The 20,547-nt window shown below is 42.1% G+C and overlaps 1 protein-coding gene across 5 annotated transcripts in view; it reads left to right on the forward strand.

Annotated features, from left to right (window-relative positions):
* Positions 1-20,547, forward strand: part of LOC136718370 (unconventional myosin-Ic) — an 84,236-nt gene that overhangs the window by 59,518 nt on the left and 4,171 nt on the right. For all 5 annotated transcript variants that reach the window (XM_066696071.1, XM_066696073.1, XM_066696074.1 and 2 more), the window contains 25 exons: positions 1,714-1,812; positions 2,884-2,997; positions 3,166-3,237; positions 3,637-3,756; positions 4,925-5,007; positions 5,479-5,584; positions 5,941-6,021; positions 6,129-6,220; positions 6,489-6,583; positions 6,976-7,022; positions 9,578-9,658; positions 10,459-10,564; positions 11,718-11,835; positions 13,549-13,662; positions 14,267-14,343; positions 14,495-14,563; positions 14,845-14,929; positions 15,379-15,538; positions 16,259-16,342; positions 17,389-17,482; positions 17,791-17,846; positions 18,744-18,879; positions 19,120-19,190; positions 19,970-20,067; positions 20,236-20,338. In XM_066696071.1, coding sequence (XP_066552168.1) covers positions 1,714-1,812; positions 2,884-2,997; positions 3,166-3,237; positions 3,637-3,756; positions 4,925-5,007; positions 5,479-5,584; positions 5,941-6,021; positions 6,129-6,220; positions 6,489-6,583; positions 6,976-7,022; positions 9,578-9,658; positions 10,459-10,564; positions 11,718-11,835; positions 13,549-13,662; positions 14,267-14,343; positions 14,495-14,563; positions 14,845-14,929; positions 15,379-15,538; positions 16,259-16,342; positions 17,389-17,482; positions 17,791-17,846; positions 18,744-18,879; positions 19,120-19,190; positions 19,970-20,067; positions 20,236-20,338 — 2,361 coding nt within the window. The remainder of the gene's footprint in view (positions 1-1,713; positions 1,813-2,883; positions 2,998-3,165; positions 3,238-3,636; positions 3,757-4,924; positions 5,008-5,478; positions 5,585-5,940; positions 6,022-6,128; positions 6,221-6,488; positions 6,584-6,975; positions 7,023-9,577; positions 9,659-10,458; positions 10,565-11,717; positions 11,836-13,548; positions 13,663-14,266; positions 14,344-14,494; positions 14,564-14,844; positions 14,930-15,378; positions 15,539-16,258; positions 16,343-17,388; positions 17,483-17,790; positions 17,847-18,743; positions 18,880-19,119; positions 19,191-19,969; positions 20,068-20,235; positions 20,339-20,547) is intronic.

Here is a 20,547-nt window from a genome sequence, read left to right on the forward strand (position 1 = left end):
GCTAGGCTCATGTACTCTGTGAGCCCTGTCAGACCTTCATACTAAATTATAATTCACTAATAGCAAGCCTCAAAATAGCAAACTTGAACCCTTGCCAATTTGCAAAGATGGCGGTCAGTTCACAGGGATTCATTCAACCATTTCGATACATTTACAGTTTCCCTCACTTCGTATACCCATATGAAACATTTTACTTTCATGCATGTGGGCCTTTTAAAGTCTTGGCTCTTCTCCTTGAAATAATGAAGTACCTTAAAAATAACTAACTTTGCAGTTGTTGCTGGAATGTATACAGTTTTGTCTAGTAGTGCAGGAATGCTTTGCAATGGCCATCAAAGGCTAAGTTTCACTGTAGTGGCTTTTCCCTTTACTTGAAACCCAGATACAGATGCAGATCACACTTCCATCTGTTGACCTGGAAGACTACTGTACATCTCTAATAAGATTGGAAACCCATATAATGTGGCAGGGGAGAGAGTCAGTTTCACATGCCCATAGTTTTCAGTGTGTGTGACATTTCCCAGCAGGGTGAAACAAGGTCATGCAATTTCAATATTGCTCAACAATACTTTCAGGAATTATTGTCAGGTTACTGAAATTACTTTTCTATATTTATTTATTAGAAAAAAACCAAGTGCAATCCATACTGATAAATACAATAAAAAAAAGAATATATATATATATATATATATATATATATATATATATATATATATATAGTTTTGTTCCCAGAGTGCACTGGGGGAGAAAGCACACCAATTTCAAGACAGTTCTATAAATACTGTGATTAGTTTTTTGTGACTTTTATATGAAAGCAGTCAACACAGTCAAAAACTGCAAGTGCTTGGGGAGCATTCATAAAACAAGACCAATAAAAGTGGAAAATGAAAAGAATCCATTTCCACCATGGCTACCTGTGAATTGGTTATTCATCTATATTAAATCCCAGTGTCGTGCTGAGCCCTCGCTGTGATGAAGCCTATTAAATGAGCAGTTGCTACACAGCCACTCAGTTTGCCGGTTAGCCAGGGTGTCTGACTTAGTGTAACTAACCCTCAGGGACTCCCCAGTGCTCGCTGAACATCCCGATTCAATTAGTTGTTGTTTTTATGTCTTTTCTCCAAGCCTGATATGTTACTCCCAGCCCTGAACGCCTCATTGCAGGGGTGGCCTGGTCCCTGAGAGCCGCCATGTTACTCCTGGTTTGTTTTATACAAACATTTTGTTAATGGAGATGCATTTTGTCTTACATGTGAATGCTTAATGAGGGCTACAGTATTGATAAAGGCAAAGGATCTATTTTAAAAATCCACACTGAAAACCTCATTTGTAAGTGTATGGAACCATCTGTTAAAACCTCTTACTTTATCATTATCAACATTTTCCCCCTACAATACTGAGCAATACGCATTCTATAAAAATCTTTTATTGTGCACTGAGAAAGCGGTGTGCATCTCCACTCCATTAACATTTTATCTCCTGCAAGGTGTTTGTTGATTTGTTTAAACCGTGTAATTTCAATTGACAGCAATTCAGAAACGTCCAGTTTATCCCAAGATGACACAATGAAAGAGCCTTGAGAGCCTTTCTGTTCATAGAGGTTTATGCCCTGTGTTGTAAGACTAAACACTGTGACTTGTGCCTGGTTTTGTGATGAAAGGGCCTGCTTATATATAATGTGAACTGAAATGTTTCTGGGATGCTGTCTTTCAGGGTAACTGTCCCAAAGTGAGCTCCATCAACGACAAGAACGATTGGAAGACGGTTCGCAAGGCTCTGACTGTGATTGGCTTCAGCGAAGATGAAGTGGAGGTGAGAGCATTCATCTAAGGCAATTTTTCATTCATGGTTTAGTCAACACTAACCAGCAATGCCCTATATATAGGCTACACAATGTGACATTACATCACTATAAAAATCCATCCACAAGTTACAGTGAGTAACATGGGTATGAGAGAAGATCACAATGGTCAACAGGTGTGATCTCAAGGCAGTGCGTCTTAAGCAGGTGTCGAAAGGTCCCGAGACACTGTGCCGTTCTGAACAGCTGCCTTATTATAAGCAATTCTCTCCTAGCTAGTTCTAGACCAATTGTAATGCAGTTGAACCCCGGGAGATTGTAAAGATTGTAAAGGGCAGTCGGGCATCTTGTCTGGCAAGTCTTTCTTCCTGGGAATGCGTTTAATTTATTTATGGGCTTGGAGCCAGACATGTAAACAGGCTGGTCTCGATATAGCCAGTTAAAAGTGAGGGGGAATGGAGGAGCAGGAAGCTTTGGTGATTAAATTGCGCACGTGCCCAGCTTTGGAAGATCCCAAAAGCAATGCGCTAGAGGTACGAACTGGTATTGATTGGCTGCATTGTTTTATTCATGCTGCTTTTGTTTCTTGCCTTTTAATGTGGATGAATAATTCAAGCAAAACAAGTGGCTCCTGGAAAATATTTGGCAGGATTTACTCCTCGGGTTAAGGAGTGTGGGGGATTACAGGGCTGGTTGTGGAGTTCAGTGGGGTAATGCGACTCTTGAGCCCTTTGTTACCAAATGTAGCAAGTTTAAAGCAGTAACTTGGCATCCATTGTCAAAAGTGACTAATGATCAGTCCCATTGCCAACAGGAAAAGACACTTGCATTCAAGTAGTACAGTCCAACAGGTCAATTAGAAGTCCATTCCCAAATCAATGACCTTGCATGTCCCATTCCCAAAGCACCAATGCAGACCTCACAGCCCTCAGACATCCTTCCTCATGAATCCCTACGCCTGCAATCGTTTGGCTCCGGTTGCTTTAAAACCGCTTCTTTTTGCGCCTGAGCTGTGGGCTGTTTGCAGGGCCTGTCAGAGCTGTCCGCACTGCTTACTCTGCCTCTCTCGCCTCTCTCCACAGGAGCTGCTGAACATCATCGCCAGCGTGCTGCATCTGGGCAACGTGCAGTTCGCAGGGGACGAGGCGGGCAACTCCCAGATCACCACAGAAACGCAGATCAAATACCTGGCCAGGGTACGTATGTGGTGTAAGCATGTAGTGCTAAAACCAACAAAACCAACAAATAAGACTCCCCAGTTGAGACGTCCACACTGTTAATATTGTAGGTGCGGGGTAGTGTAGTGCGTTGCATCACCCACAAACCTCTGGTGTGTGAACTCTCCTCTCCCGTGTCATGTGCAGTTGCTGGGCGTGGAGGGTACTGCTCTGAAGGAGGCCCTTACCCACAAGAAGATCATTGCCAAAGGGGAAGAGGTAAGACTGCTGGGCACCTCCGACTTTTTCTCTTATTTGTCCGATTTGTGTTGCATTTGTTTTTCTTGTCCTACTCCTTCATCTTCTTCCCATCAACTGGTGTCAGTTCTGGATTTTGATTTGATTAGAAATAAGAAAATCGTAGAGGCTTAAAAAAAAGTACAACTCCTTCAATGTATGCTGTGGGTTAGTTACAGATTGTGCCTGACAGTGGGGAGTAGAGGTTAGGCCTCTTTGTAACTAGGATCAAGGTGGTTTACCCTCATTCCTCCAGGAAAAAACAAACTGCTACCCATGTACATCTTGATGGGTTACTAAAATCCTGGCAACTCACAATGATTACCAGTTTCATCATTAACCAGGATTTCAATTTCTTATTCCATCTCTCTGTCCGTGTAGCTGATGAGCCCCCTGAATTTGGAGCAGGCTGCGTACGCCCGAGACGCCCTGTCCAAGGCGGTGTACGGCAGGACCTTCAGCTGGCTGGTCAACAAGATCAATGAGTCCCTGTCGTACAAGGTACCCCGAGCCTCATCTCCCCTCACACCACGCAGCCGCACATACCCCTCAGCTCCCACACAGTTAAAGCGCGTTTTATATAGCTATTAATATAATATTCAATTTGGCTTGGCTTGCTTGTCAGGATCTGTACATGATATCAGTATTACTTGAGTAAACTCAATCTCGTGAAGTATATAATTAATACAGTATAGTGTAATGCAGTATAGTACTTTTTTTTTTTTGTTGCATTTGTACATTTTTTAATCAGATGTGGATCAATAGTTATTAGTACTATCGATACAGTTGCACATTTATACTAAATAGGAATGATTGCTTTAAAAGGAATTTGTTAAATTGCAAGGCATTGCTCTTGGGTATGATTTGACTTCATCCCTCTAGCTCCCCCTAGTGGTGATTACTTCACATTCCCCTTAGTGATCAGGTCTGTTGAGGTCCAGGTTAAGCTGGAGCATATAGTTGTCAAGAAACGAAAACAAAAATGCATTAAATTGAGTGTTAAAAGGTTTTATGAATGTAAAAATATACAAACTATCTTGAAATGATTTCATTTTAATTGATCATTTGCCATTTTCTGTATTCTTAAGGCAGCTGTTTATCTGGTCTTGATTAGGACTGATTGCCAATCAAATGGAATGTGGACAGCTGATTTAACAAACAGTAACAAACTGGGTCTACAAATATCCAAGGTGCTTTTTTCTGTAAAAAAGCAAACAAACAAACATTAAATACGTCTCTATTGTCAGACTGCTCCCAGTTATTAATCAGCAAAGTCTGTCTAGCAATGCCTTAACGCTCAATTTACAAGCCTCAAGACATCTAAAATCTACCTCCATCTCTGGGAAAGTAGTGCATGGATGAGCTTATGTTTTACACAGTCGAAGTCAGTACAGATATCAGTTCAAATACTAAACTGGCAAAAACTAGACTGCCAGTACCAATACTGACAAAGTCCATCGATTGGTTTGAAACAGTAGAAATGCATTTTCGAAGTATCGGAGCTTCAACCTAGCACTTGTGCCTTTGGTTAGGATGGGTGATCCAAAGCTTAAAACAGTGCAACACACTGGCTTTCTTCACTGCCAGTTGCTCAGCTGTGTCAATCCCAGTTTACCAGTTCAGGTGTGTTGTGTATTGCTCATCCGTGTTTTTTCTCTCTCCCCTGTAGGACCCCATCTACCCAGGCCGGAAAAGCGCTGCAGTCATTGGGCTGCTGGATATATACGGATTTGAAGTCTTTCAACACAACAGGTAACCTTGCCTCAGTCACACACTACATGAGTACAGTGGACTAAAGTGTCACTGAAGTCATCTGTTCAGGTGCTTTACATAGAAGGAAACAAGACACCCATAGGTCAATAGTTACACAGCAGCTCCAGTCAGAATGTGTGTATATATTTTTATTTAACATAGCAAGTCATGGTGCTATATAAGACAACTTTGTTTGTCCAAATGCCTTTAATTCAGTTTCATTAAGAAAGTCTCACCATATGGATAATGGCTGATTCTTGATCAATAATTAAAACCCAGAAAACATCAGGGGCTCTATAATATATCTAATTGAAGTAGCGACTGTTAAGCATGGGCGAGAGCTCTGCCTGGAACAAAACCCCGAAGGCAGAGCGGGGGGCTGCCAGGGCCTGAGCTTTGAGAGCCTGCGGTCACAGTCCCGTGATCCAGCCGGCGCAGAGAGAGTGAGCGCTGTGTCTCTGTCTCTCTCAGTTTCGAGCAGTTCTGCATTAATTACTGCAATGAGAAGCTGCAGCAGCTGTTCATCGAGCTGACGCTGAAGTCGGAGCAGGAGGAGTACGAGTCTGAAGGCATCACGGTAATCTTGACACCCCCCGCCCTTCCTCCCCACCCCCTCTGTGCTCTGTTACACTGGGGGCACTGGTATGTGTATCAATGGTAAAATACCCACCCTATTAAAAGGATTGCTGTTTACTTGCTGCTGTTGTTATTGATGCTGCTGCTGCTGTTGTAGTGTTTAAAACCTTATTTTATTTAATATTGACTGCTAACTGTATTTTGCTATCAGTTTCTATTTACATTTTTGGTTAGCTTTTTCATTTTTTAAGTTCTATTTTTGCAGTTAAACAAAAGCAAATGGAAAATGATGAAAGGATCGTCTTGGCATGCATCTGTGTTAGCCCTAGTAGTCAGTCTTGTCGTTGTGTGTTTCAGTGGGAGCCGGTGCAGTACTTCAACAACAAGATCATCTGCGATTTAGTGGAAGAGAAGTTCAAAGGCATCATCTCTATCCTGGTAAGAGTCTCTCTCCTGTGTGTGTCACTATCCCTGTGTGGGACTTATGTCTCCTCTTTTCTCCATCTCCCTTCACCTCTTAATGTTTTCCTCTCTCTCTCGGTCAGGATGAGGAATGCCTGCGCCCAGGTGATGCCAGTGACATCACCTTCCTTGAGAAGTTGGAGGACACTGTTGGAGGACACGCTCACTTCGTCACGTGAGTCTCTGTGATTCCCGTTAACGTTTAAGCGCAGATGGGAGTGGTCTACATGTGTCCTCTGAACAATTTTTCCCATTAATTATCTTCATAGTAGTTTGCAGATTACTTTGTTTTTATAGTGATGTTGCAGCTTTCTCATAGTCTTTAAGTGGCATCTTTAATATAACCATTTGTTAAACTGTAACCTTGAAAACAAATCTGCTCAACAATGTAATGATATCAAGCTGTATTGTCAGCGTTATAATGAGATGCCCGGTGGTTTCAGACACAAACTGGCCGATGGGAAGACTCGGAAAGTGATGGGCCGCGAGGAGTTCCGCCTCCTTCACTACGCTGGAGAAGTCAACTACAATGTCAACGGTGAGAGGGCTCTGTTGCTGTGACAAGTGCTCTCGACTGAAGGTTACTGAACAGTAAATGAAACGCATCGGAAGAATTGTTACATTTTTTTGTCGCAAGGTTGTTGATATAACCTTGATTTTCCTTTAAATGGTGTTCTTGTACAGCATAGTACATGTATTGATCTGGTTTCAAATGTAGCCCAGACCTCTGTGGATCTAGTTATGATGGTCTTTCAGGGATCTATTCAGGGTGTCACAGGAGTGACTGAAAGGAAAGAAAAGTGCATCTGGGTAATCTGAGATGCAAATGACATGGTGAAATTGGGGGAGGTTTTGTTTATAATTAGAGAATCATGTTCATATTGACCCTGCATTGGATCGATGAATAGACTTTTTTCTCTCCTCTACCAGGCTTTCTGGACAAGAACAATGACTTGCTGTTCAGGAACCTCAAAGAGGTGAGTTGTATGTTTGCAGAAAAAGATTGCTGTCCTCCTCAATCATTTTGTTGTGACTTGTGTTAGGGGGTCTAAGGTTGGATCTAGTTTTATATTCCACCCCAACATTCTTTTTCCTAAATATGACAAACCCAGAACGTTCTCTCCTGGGCTCTTGTTATAGAGCTTATGTCGTAAAACGTTCTTCAAATCCAGTCCTGCAGTTTTTATAGGTCTCTTTAAGGCCTTGTTCCTCGCAGAGCAATGCTTCATGGTACAGTATCCCAGCATGCACTTCTGTTTACAAACCCAAAATGCTTCTCATGTATTTTGTCATCAGAACCGCAAGATTGCAGCAACACACGAAACACTGCTCCTTGAGCGCGTCTCGAGTCGCAAGTTTTCAAGTACGAGATTACATTTTCCGGAGTGTAGACGCAACCATATTTAGGCTGTTTAAAAGCCAACTGTTTACATGTATAGTGCAGACAACCAACAACAAAATGACGACAACATCGTTTTAAATTGCCTACTTTAGGCCGAGGAAGGGGCGTAGTTTGCTGTAGTTAAGTGGATAATCAGCACTTTTACTAACGTAGGGGTCTCGATTGAGAGAAATAGTGCGTACCTGCTTTTCTTCCAACCCAGCATGAAATACTTAAAAAAAAAAAAAAAAAAAAAAAAAAAAAAAAACTTTACACCATGTTCTGTACGTGTAATCGACCAAATATGTAGGTTAATGAAGTAACTGAGAGCTCCCACTGACAGAAACCAGAAGATGACATGTGTGGCCCTCCAGGAATTTTGATTGACAGGCCTGTCTTAAAGGGATACCGCGTTTAATTTAAATAAGCATATTGTGGTCAGTTTCGGAACCCACTATTTCACCAGCGGAGGTATTTTTATTGTCAGGAGTTGTATCAAACTATTCAATGGACTTTGGATTGAAATGTCACCTTAGAATAGCCAAATCTGTAGAACAATGGGACAAAAGGCCAAACAATAAGCATTTTAGACCAAGTATCCACAAACAATGGCTGCAGATGAGAAACCACGTATGCATCCGGAAACAAGAATGCTCACAAGGAGTGAGAGGGCTGGATAATCCTACAGTCTATATTCCGAGTCATCTCGGCATGAAGATCATAAAGACTGTTATTGAAACACGCTCGGATAAATTCACTTTCAGAATGGAGGAATACGTTTGAAATCAATGGGAGATTAAGTGCATTAGTAACCAGGCTTCAAAGATGAATAATTTGTCTAAAAGAAGCCAGGACCCAGCTGTTTAGTAGGACAGGTCTAGATAAAATACAGCCAACAAGTTTTAAGAAATACTGCGCACACGGAGACAGTTTTTATGCTGGGTGGAAACGCACTTATCTGTGTAGCAGTTATGGGCCCCGTCCAAGTTACTGATGCATGTTTCATGGAGAATCAACAAACAGGTGTTTCAAATTGTGGAAATAAAGGTTCTCTACCAATCTCTAGGATTTATAGTTTGTTGAAGTTTTCGCACTACGTGATTTATCTTGACAGCATGTAGTTGTACATATTTTAGCTTTTGTGACAGTATGGCAGTACACTTTCAATTGCACTATAAAATTGAATTAATTTGATCTAAAGTAAGTAAATTCATGTCTGCTGCTCTGAAGACAAATCCCCCATTAGTCTAATTAACTGGTATGTGTGAAGTGGCGTGATCCTTTTGATTGGAAAAGCTGTGCTGAGAGCATATCTTGTTTAACATAATAAAATAAACTAACTAATGACAAGTGCTCTTAATGAGGGAAAGGAAGATTGACGGAGTAGTTGCTGACTCGAACACGTGCATTGTTCGGCATCACCTGACCGCAGTTTAAATAGTGTTCTTGTAATGCGCAGCTGTTCTTAATGAATGCGTGCTGCCTCGTCAGATCTCCGTGACTTTATTTGAGGAAAAGGATATAGATTAACAAGGCTAATTACAGCGAACAGTGAAAATAAACAATGACTACCAAGCCCCAAAAAAGGACACCATTATGTTTGTAAAGTATGCAAATACAATTAGTAGTTTTATGTGTGTGTGTGGGTTGCCACCTGGTTACATATTCCCTGGGCACTTTGAAACAGGACAGGGTTTGATAATGACCATAACTTAAAGAAACCTACCTGTATGTTGACTCAAGCACCTTTGTGCTTAATTACCATGTGCAGCAACGAACTGTATGATGATGATCTTCTATCTGTGTTTTAATTGAAATTGTATTGATGTCTATTTTTAAAGTATTTTCTGTTCATGAATAATAAAGCTTGAAATATGCAATTGCTCTCCCAATCAAATCATAAGCATGACTCATCTGTCCTTCAGCCACCTGCAGAGGCAGTGCGGGGCACAGCTAATTGGTATTACTACAGAGTGGCTTATGGTAATTCGGCCACCGTACTCATCTTGGCAAAGGTGTGGTAGCTAATGAACTCGTTCATGTATTTTCAGTTTAAGGGCACTTTTGAAATCCCCCCCCACCTCTGTCGGGCAGTGTCAACTCCAGTGTGGCCGAGCCTGGCTGATTTGTAGGTGTGCTTCTCTCGTTTAGGTGATGTGTCAGTCCGAGAACAAGATCCTCACCCAGTGCTTTGACAGAGATGAGCTGAGCGACAAGAAACGTCCAGAGACGGTGAGAGCCGAACACGCATGCTTTGTATTAATTTTAAGTGTTTATTTCCACCCTGTTGACACAACTGAAGCTACTGCAGAGACTTGGGTAGGATGCCCTTCCTTCTTTCAGCACTCTACCTCACCAGTGTGTTCGACTATTTTATTGTGAGTGTAATTTTATTTTCATTTATTTAGCCTTTCAAGGGCTTTAATTTTGCTTTTGTTTGCCTTCGTCCTGTTCCCAATTTTTGTATATTCATTAATAATCCTCCCACTTAATTTCACAGAGAGCCTCTCTATAAAGTGATATACACACAAACAGAATGGTCCAGCCTTGACTTGACATGGGGTGAGGGCCCAGTACAAACGGGGCTCTGTTCTCCTCCGGGAAAAGGGCATGGAAAGGCAGAGAAGCACCCACTCCCAGCGACCTTTGCCAAACTTGCGGTGTGGGGCGGCCAGCGGCCCACCTCCCCAGACTTCCATTGCTCATCGCTGTGGGCCAGGTGCAAGCTATGCACATATTACACATGGGGAGAAAACAGCATTCTTCCAGACCAGGCTAAGGGCATTTAGCCTCAGCCAACCTCCCCCCTGCAATCAGGCCCCCCCATTACCAAGCTTGAAGCTTATTGGTTGAGGAGGTGGCCACAGTGCTTGCTTGTTGTTTTTTGTTCTTTCCTCCGTTGGACATCGTTTTAACTGGTGCTGCCCGTGCCATCGCGGTCTGTCTCAGTACACAGAGGGTTTTTAGTCTGTTGGTGCTGCCAGCCCCATCTCTGCCTTCACTCCCAGCCTAACCCTGCTCTTCTGTACTAGGCGGCTACCCAGTTCAAGAACAGCCTGGCTAAGTTAATGGAAATCCTGATGTCCAAAGAGCCTTCGTATATCCGCTGCATTAAGCCCAACGATGCCAAACAAGCAGGTAAACTCACTCAATCCTGACTGTCTAGGCGACTGTCTCTCTCTCACTCTTTCTCTCTCTCTCTTTCTGTATGTGTCTGGGTGTTTCTCTGTCTGTGAGTTGCTCTCTTTACATCTCTCTCTCTCTCTGTCTGTCTCTGTCACTGTATGTCTGCGTGCGTCTGTCTGTGAATCTCTTTGCGTCTCTCTCTGTATGTCCCTCTGCGTGCTGCTGTCTGTTTCTCTTACATTCAAGTCCTGCCAGAATCCTGAAAGCTGTTCTCTGCCTGTCTCCAGTTGCTGCCTAATCGGTAACGCACTGGCAGTGATATGAGTAAGGGAGAACAATTTGATGTCAGTCCTTAATGGATGATTCATGATTTCATTTAAAATGTGTTTCTTTGATAATCCATATGAGTTAAGCACTGCTAAGCAAGTAATGTATACTCAGTTATCAACCGAGATCATTACTTTCTTGTTTCCAATTCAGTGGCACTATTTTGTAACAACACACAGCGATAGTGCACCTCCACAAGAAATTGACTCACAAGTATATTTGTGTACCAGCATCATTTGCTCTTGAAGTTGTGGCGATTTAAGCAATGACGTTTGTCTCGCTCACTTATCACTGCCAGCGTGTTTAGCGGAGGTATCAGGCTGGAACCTGTGCAGAAAAGATCACCTAAAATTCCAAGAGAAGGAACGGGTCAAGAAACACCACCAGGTTTACATATTGTCCCGTATAACATGCCTGTGACACCGGGGTCTTCATCTAAAGGTCTTTTCTCGGAAGACACGGGTGTGTGCTTTAGAAATCCTGAATGCGTGAATGGAATTGGTTTTGGAAATATTTTGCACTGATTTAAGAATTTGCAAATCCAATTCAATATTTGGCTCTGTTGGAAATGATACCACAGAGTGCATTTACATATGATATCAAGTCATTTAAGTTGTGGTTAAGTGACAAATGTAAATGAGTAAGACTGAATTGCTTCACATAGACTAGTCATTACTGGTTTTGGCCTCTCTGAGTGCTTTAGTGATGGTCAGAAGCTGCGTGATATATTTGTACTCGGCTTGTTAGTGTGACATTCTCTCTTTCTCTCTTCCCCATTCAATCCAAACTTCCTTTCTTCCCGGCCTCCCTCCCCCACATCTATCCACCTCCTGCTCAGGTCGCTTTGATGAAGTTCTGATCCGGCACCAGGTGAAATATCTGGGTCTGATGGAGAATCTCAGAGTGCGTCGTGCTGGCTTTGCCTACCGCCGAAAATATGAAACCTTCCTGCAAAGGTGAGCCCGGCTGAGACCTCGCCCATATTATTCAGGTGGTATAGTTGCTGAGTTTTAACCATCCCTAATCCTGGTAAGACCCCCCAAGTCTGATATGATTTCTGGGTCACGTTTGAATCCCCCATATCCAAAGACTGGGAAAATGATCATTGATCCAGCAAGAGTTCAATTTAGGCCTAGGACTTCAGCCATGGACCCCTGGAGATTTATTTACTCCTGGAGGAGTTTTTGGTTCTCTCTCCTCTGTGCCTGACACTTTTCTTTGTATAATGACTGAGCTTATGTGTAATTTGTTTCAATGTGTGAAACACTCTGTGGCTCTAAAAACATTTATTTAGACATTAGTTCCTAATCATCTCCAAATGATTGAATGTTTCAAAAAACTTTCCATTTCCCGGAATCGTCTTAAATGGGTGATTTAAGGGGCAGCTCTAAAAGCCGCTGGATTTGGTTCCCTTTGGATTCGGGGTTGTTCAACACTGACTTTCACTGTTTTGGTATTGAACTTAAGTTTGAAGTAATAGTGTCACACACAGGAAACATGTCTGTGAGTTTGTGTAGTCTGATGAAAGGCACTACTTCTCAATGTTAGAGTTGCAGTTGTCAACAATTTTGAATGGTAAAAATATACAAACTGGAACCTAAATGATGCTTTTGCTTAGTTGGATGGCATCTGAATTTCAAGTTGCTATTATGAGGTCATGAAATGTAACCTCCTTTGGATCAAAGGGGGAACCTTTACCTAGCCAAGATAGTGAACTATATCTATACAAAAAGAACAAGGAACACTGTGTCAAACTGTGTCTTCAGTTTTCCTGCTGTCAGTTGCATTCGAGCACAGTAATAGGCTCAGTAAACTTGTTTGTCTCCAGCTTCAGATAAAATGTTGTGTTTGTTGAATGAAGAATCCCCCCCCCCACACTTTTTTGGTCGAGCCCCAGACAAAGCAGCAAATGTTGTTGCGCACAGGGTCCCCTTTGTTGGTGCGCATCCTCAGAATAGTTTCAATTCCAACTCAAAATCGTGATCATTCTTGGGCCTTTTTGTTTGCTCTTTTCAGCATTTTTTTCCTGTTTTCGTTTCTCTTCTGACCTTATTTTTGGGCCCTTTCCAGTTTTTTATTTGTATAACTGCTTTTGATTTGTTATTAAATAAATGACACATACGCAATGAATGTATTTTCATATCATAGGATTAATTCAACATTTCCAAAGTTGTTATACATACCAGAATTAAACTGACTAAACACATACCTGAATTAAGCAGATTTATATATGTATGTATATATACAGGTATGTTTATGCATATTTATTTTATTTGTATTCACGTTGTGTAGCCCATGCAGATATACAAACTAGTGTGAGACTCCTAAACTCAGTTCCTGCAGGGTCACAATATTTGGGTTTTGTGCCAACTATGCAAGCACATTTATTACACTTGTTAGGTGCTATTGTTCCCCCATCTCGGATGATTGTGTTGATCCATTATGACAGAGTCTTGATTCACATTATAAAACCAAAACTGATACAGAAAATGACCCAGAATTCCAGTTCCCTACACAAACATGTGTGTAGGTTGTGCACAATGACGTTTTTATAATAAGTACATAGAAATGAACCCCTGAACCATGTATAATCCGGTCTGATTATGTTTTGATGTTCATCTGTGTGTGTCTCTGTTTGCTGTTCCCTTGCTGGGTGCCACCCCCTGTAGGTACAAGTCTCTGTGTCCAGAAACATGGCCCAACTGGAATGGGCGACTGGCGGACGGTGTGGCCATCCTGGTAAAACACCTGGGATACAAGCCTGAGGAGTACAAACTGGGACGGTGAGCAAACAGCACCCTCTACTGGGCACTCCTTTTAAGTATCACTGTCAGTGATTTGCATGTTTAGTTTCACAGGCCTGCCTGATGGTATTTCTTTGGGGACAACAATAATCACAAACAGTGGGATTAACAATGAGAAATGTCTGGCATGCAGCAGGACATGGTGTGGCCCTGCTCTCTGATCCTCTCTCCCCCTCCCAGTGCACAGTATAGCCATGCATGAGCCACAGATACTTTCCAAACTCTATACTGTGGATACAGAGAGAGAGTTTTCTTTACCTTACCAACTTTGACCTTCACTGCAAATCTCAAATTACAAACTTGTAGCCTATCGCCTTTTTATGTAGAAATGGTAGAAAGTAGATTTTGGCAAAACAAATGCACTGTGATTGGGTACGTGTGTAGGCAAATGTGATTCGTAGGCAGGTCCAACTTTTAGTGCGGTCTAGGCCTTTGATATAATTTCAATCTGCTCAAAATCTGAGTCTCCAACTGGTCTTCTGAATAGTGAATATTTGAAATATCATTTTTAATATTGTTTATACAAGGTTTACAGCTTCATTTCGCATCAGTAGCTCATGGCTGTGTTACCGTGTCTCCACAGATCGAAAATCTTCATTCGCTTTCCTAAGACCCTGTTTGCTACTGAAGATGCTTTAGAAGTCCGCAAACACAGCCTGGGTGAGTAACAGGGGGACTGGATTCGAGGAGATGCCAACTGAACAGCCTGACACCAGCTGTACTCCTGGTGTTGGAAGACAGAGCTGAATCTGTAAATATTTGTATAATTACATTTTTTTTAATTAAAGTAATGAATGCTCTTTCTCTTCAGCCACCACCCTCCAAGCTGCGTGGAGGGGCTACGGTCAGAAGTCCAAATTCCAGAAACTGAGGGCATCTGGTAAGTGTGCTTTCACTCTGTCTATGGCTTTCCCAACTTTGTCTATTCCCAATTTAATTGTTTATATTGACACTATGGAGAAGATGTTTATTAGCAGATACCTTTACCCAGAGTGACTTATTTTTCCACAAACATCATAAAGTGCAATTAATACAAATTAATAACAATGAGCTAACCAGTGTAGACAATATATTAAGTCCCAGGTACATACTAAAGGTTGGGGCTGGTATAGGAGAAGTAATAGAAAGATAATTGCTGACACCTGGTCTATGTGTTGGCAGCCATTCTGATTCAGGCGTGGTGGCGCGGCATCCTTGCCAGGCGGAAAGCAGCCCGTAGAAGATGGGCGGCCAACACCATTCGCAGGTATAGTAGCCTGACACCCCGCTGCACCCTGGTGCACAACGATACACGTCCTCACAGTCCTTGACAAACGCCACGTATCTGTGCTGTTAGGATGCACCACTTTTCTTTCTTCTGAGCTCTTGATGTCTCTTATCAAACCCTTTAACAGGGACATTTACTGCATCAGACCCTCTTCTGTGAGCACATTCCAGCTTTCCTGAGAGTTTGGATTCAGTCAAGGGTGTCAATGCCAAATAAACTCATTTGCATTCTACTACACGTCTGTTGGGGTTTTCTGAACTCCTGGAACTGTAGTTTGGAAAAACTCAGGGCCTAGTTCTAACCTCATAGGACAGGTGCCTGCTAACTAACCAAATATCTGTTTGAGGGGTTATGAGTGTTTCTCTGCTGAGAAGAGGAATGTTGTGAATATTGTTTGCGGGGTTTGGACTCTCCCTTCTGCTCCTCAGGTTTGTCAAAGGCTTCATCTACCGCCAACAACCTCGCTGCCCCGAGAACGAGTACTTCCTGGACTACGTGCGCTATTCCTTCCTCATGAACCTCAAACGCAATTTACCCAAGACCATCCTGGACAAGAGCTGGCCTGTCCCCCCACCGGCACTCGCCGAGGTACCCCGCCCTCCAATAATAATGATAGAGGAAGTTAATGTCGTGTGAAGGGTGTCTATAATTGTATATAGGAGTTGTCATCTTGTGTAGTTTGGGACCACAGTGAACCCAAGTTACACAAACTGTGTGAAAATACATCACTTGTGTAATCCCACACATAAGGATTAGAAATGCAAATGTGTTTGTTTTCATTAAATATAACAAAAGATTAATGGTCTCCCCTATAAAAATGTTTTGCTCCTGACATACAGTAGCCAGTGTTACATTTCCATGCTAGTTAATCATAGTGATACTATCCATTAAAAGCAAATGTACATCCTGCCAATTTTTAAATGCCGTTGGTAACTGAAGAATTTTAAAATATTGATAATTCTCGGCACAGGATGACATTTCTACCCAGGATAAGAGGTATAGGAATGTTTGCAAACACTGCTCTGTGATTGGCTGGTTTGTCTAATGTGATTTATAATGATAATAACAAATTAAACATTTTATTCTCAAATTGCTGTTTAAAAAGAAATGAGCCTCTGATTGACCTGGCAGCTTATTCCACAGTTTTCCAAAAAGCTGTTTCTCCCACAGAGCTTCATAGTCTGAAGTGAAAAGCAGCAGTGAAACATCTAGTGTAGAACAATTGAAAAAATAAAGAAGTCAGTGCATAACCTCTGTGGTGCGATTAAGCTTTTTTATGACCTTTTATGACTAAACACCCTCCGACAGACCTCTGAGCAGCTGAAGAAGCTGTATGTGCAGAACATGGTGTGGAGCTACTGCAAGAGGATCAACCCAGAGTGGAAGAACCAGGTGAGCGGACCAGTGGACATCCCGCCTCGGCAGGACAGATTTTTCTTTTCTATACTTCCTAACAAGGGAAAAAAAATATCCTTCAAATGAAGATTTCCCACTTAATTTCCAATTTATAATGTGTACATGGGCTGAATATTTTTGTGAGAACAATTCAAAAGGTGCCTGCTGAGCGTTAAGTGTTTTTATATATTTCTTATTTTTTATCCAAGAGCCCCCCCCCGATAAAAGATGCTTATGTATAAGCATCCCTTGTCTGATCAAATGAAATGATTTTGAATAAAAAAACAAACATGAATTTTATTGTCCTATTTAGATAAAAAAAAACTAAAACTGTATTTATCTTATTAACGCTAGTTCTTTCTGATAGATAAACATTTTTGTTTGGTAAGGCCTTTAAAGATTTGACTGGAGATCTGGAACGATGCATCTGGTTAAGAGGATTAAGTTAAGACCATCTTAAAAGTCGCAGAGAATGAAAGTCAGAAAAACCTTATGAAATTGAGCCTCACAGCTAATAAGGGGTTTTACTCTCAGCGCGGATTCGGAGTCAGTCATTTGTCCAAAGCTCCTGCTTTTCTCCAGGGGGAAATAAATATAAGTACAAGAAATGGCCTAGCCTAGCCCTAGCCTAGACCTGGGGCCAATGCCAACAACGTATTTTGTAATTCAAATTATCAATTGGTTGCTGTCCGGTTACAGTCCTGTCATACCGTTGCCATGCTTAAGATTTCGAAAGTCCATAACCCACACTCCCTGCAGCCTGTTTAATGGCAATATGTATTAGACCCGTTTTATTGCTTTGCATCTTGAATACCTTTAAGTCATTGATATTCTACAGCACAATTGTAACTGGTAAAATATATATATATATCAATCTTATTGTAACCGTATTTACTTTATAACTAACTCCCAAGTCTGCTCTTGATGATGCATTTATTTCTGTGCAGGGGGAGAGTTGACTTTGGACTTTCTCCCCTCTTAGCTGACCTGCAATTGGTCAGTTCTGGTGCACTTGTTGAATCTCTCTCTGTCTCTCTGTCTAGCTGGAGCAGAAAGTGGTGGCCAGTGAGATTTTCAAGGACAAGAAAGATAACTACCCACAAAGTGTGCCCAAACTGTTTGTGAGCAGCAGGCTGAGTGAGTACCCCCCTCCTCTCCCCACACACACTTCTGACTTTATTTACATACACATTGTATATATAGTATAAAAATACATACATCTGTATTTCGGCCAGTGCCCAGTGTACATATCTCAAACTTTTACCAGGGTACGAGTACAGCAATAATGAACTAGAACTTTTGAGAAAATCTTAGAGTGAAAAGGACCAGAGTTTTAACAGACTTATAGTACAACTCTGAATAAGTGTCTATAATATCTTGCATTCATATATTGCTTTAGATCTTTTTTTTGGCAAAACAAATAATGTAATTCAATGTATTTTTAGGCAATGAAGAAGTCAACCCCAAAGTTATCCAGGCTCTGGGCAATGAGAAAATGAAGGTGAGGGGATATTGAGACTCCCATTGTGTTCAAAATGTACTTTGCATTCCACTTCCAACTCCTCCCGTTTACAGCCTGTGGTGTTGGGCCTGTTTTAAGGGTTTATTGGTATGAGCTCTGTGGTGAAGGATCCTAGTTAAAATCGCATGGCTTTCAGTGCGGAGGGAAATTAATTACTTTCCAGATGCAGTGCATGCTTGCCAGTTTTGCTGGGAGTGTCGCTGCAGTTCTGCAGAATGCCAGGGGTGCTGCCGAGTCGAAGAACATTCCAGAATGAACTCGGGCCTCTCAGCCAATTAGAGCTCACTGCGTACTCACTCACTGCGTGCATTTGAAGGGTGCGCCTCTCAAGGCTCCAGCTGCCAAAACAGCACGCTGTTATAATTAGAGATGCACACACTTCTGTACTGATTATAAATCACACATACACAGATTAGAGAGACGGATATCTACATTGAAAAGTTTATTTTATTTTATTTTATTTAATGCGCACTCCCCCCTGGTCTAAATGGTTTGTTCCATTACTTACAAACTCTTGTTTCAAGGCATTTGTTTCGATCACCTGTAGACCATTCTGGCCGTCTCTTATATATTCCTACATTTCAGCTCTTACTTGGACTACCCCTTAACACAATCCTGGGCTTCATTTTACACTTTAGTAGGACTTGAATAAGGATTTATGTTGTATACTGTATTCACTTTTCCTATTGGCCGGTTATGTGAAACAAGATTGACCTGGGTAAGGGGTATTTGATGTAATATGTAGATACGTTTTCCTAGTCATGTTGTTACCCTTGTGTTCAAAACTGTTAGTGATTGTTAAACCATATATGTTACATGACATAAACGAGTATGCTAAATAGCTTGATGATGATAATATATTTATATATGTGACAGTACGGCGTTCCAGTGACGAAATACGACCGGAAAGGCTACAAAGCTCGTCCGCGGCAGCTGCTCCTCACACAGAACTGTGCCTTCATTGTGGAAGAGGCCAAACTCAAGCAGAGGATTGACTACAGTGCCCTGAGGGGTAAGAGCCCGGCAACAAACTCTGTTGCGGCGGCAGCGACTGCATTAGACACACCTATTACAACAGCAGCTAGCCACTCGCTCAATACACATTTTGCGTTTGCTCACATGCAGTGGGAATTTGTGTGCGTTTGTGTGCATTGCTGGTCTCCACAGAGAGGAGCTCCTCAGCCTAAGTGTGCAGGAGAGTGTCAGCGCAGCTCCCCTCATGTGCCGGTTTGTGTCTCTGGTTTCCATGCAGGAATCTCGGTCAGCTCCCTGAGCGACGGCCTCTTTGTGCTGCACGTGCCCTGCGAGGACAACAAGCAGAAGGTGAGGAGACCGCTGTAATAGGGACACCACGTACTCCACTGCCCCGGTAAAGGACATCGGTGGTCAACATGCCCGAGTAGCACGACCAGACGTCCCCGTTTTCCAGTAAAGATTCCCAGTGTCCCAACGTTTTCATCAGAAATGGGGTGTAATAAAACTAAATACCTCTCAAAATATAATAAAGAGCATCTCCCTATAAAACAAGGCATGCATACTTGGGTAATCACACTGTATCCATAGTGGTCAGCTCAGGGCCTGGAGAGCCTGAATCCTCGAGGTTGTATAGGCCCTTCAACACATGGGTACTAATATGACTAATATGACTAATTAAGCCCTATAATTGAATCAGTCAAGCACTTAACAAACACCAGGCAAGAATGTGGCTCTCCAGGGTGAGGGCAGCCCAGCCCAGATTCATTTTGCACTAAGAAAACACACTCATTGTCCTGTTTTATTCAATTTATATTCAGTCATCCTGCAATTATGTGTAATGCGGTTGCGTCATGGCTGTGTTCAGTGTGGCACTGGCAGAGTTTAGTCCAGACCATAGCTGAGAGGGGTCACGTGTCTGAATCAGATTACATTGCATTAATTATGTCACTGGAACCAGTTCAGTGAGGGTGACAATAGAGTACTGTACTGAGGGTGGCTGTTTAAATAACTATTAAAATATCAATGTCAACTATTTCCCAATGTGTCCTGGATTTTGAGTTTGGAAATTCTGGCTGCACTTTACATGACCTTTGACCTCTCCTTCCTGACCGTGTGTGTGTGTGTAGGGTGATGTGGTGCTGCAGAGTGACCATGTGATCGAGACTCTGACCAAAGTGGCCATAAGTGCAGAGAAGGTGAACAACATCAACATCAACCAAGGAAGGTGAGAGAGGCTGGGAAGGAATCTGTGAACTTTATCCTGGGGTTTACTACATAGTGTGTCAGTTTCTTCACTCATGGATCACAATTTGCCAATAGTAAAAAAATATTGAACCTGTAAGTTGCTTTGTACACAGGTGTCTGACCAGAGACGTACTCTCTTGCTTTGCAGTATAAAGTTCACGGTGGGCCAAGGTGGGAAAGAGGGTATAATTGATTTCACCTCAGGCTCGGAGCTCCTCATCGCAAAGGCCAAGAATGGACACCTGTCTGTGGTGAGTATGACTGCAATCTCTGGGACACTTGGAGACGGGACTGGGTTTTCAATTTTCCCATAAACTCAAATAAATGATCAGGTAGATGATTAACCGTGGTCAAGACCAACGGCAGTTCTTGACAAGCAAGGTGCTGCAATCGGCGTTTTTCCCGTTACCCGCTACTGGTTAGTCAGTTAGAGAGCAGCTAATCTGTGATTCTGATGTTA

Source organism: Amia ocellicauda, chromosome 22 (genome assembly GCF_036373705.1).
Source record: "Amia ocellicauda isolate fAmiCal2 chromosome 22, fAmiCal2.hap1, whole genome shotgun sequence".
Classification (NCBI taxonomy): domain Eukaryota; kingdom Metazoa; phylum Chordata; class Actinopteri; order Amiiformes; family Amiidae; genus Amia; species Amia ocellicauda.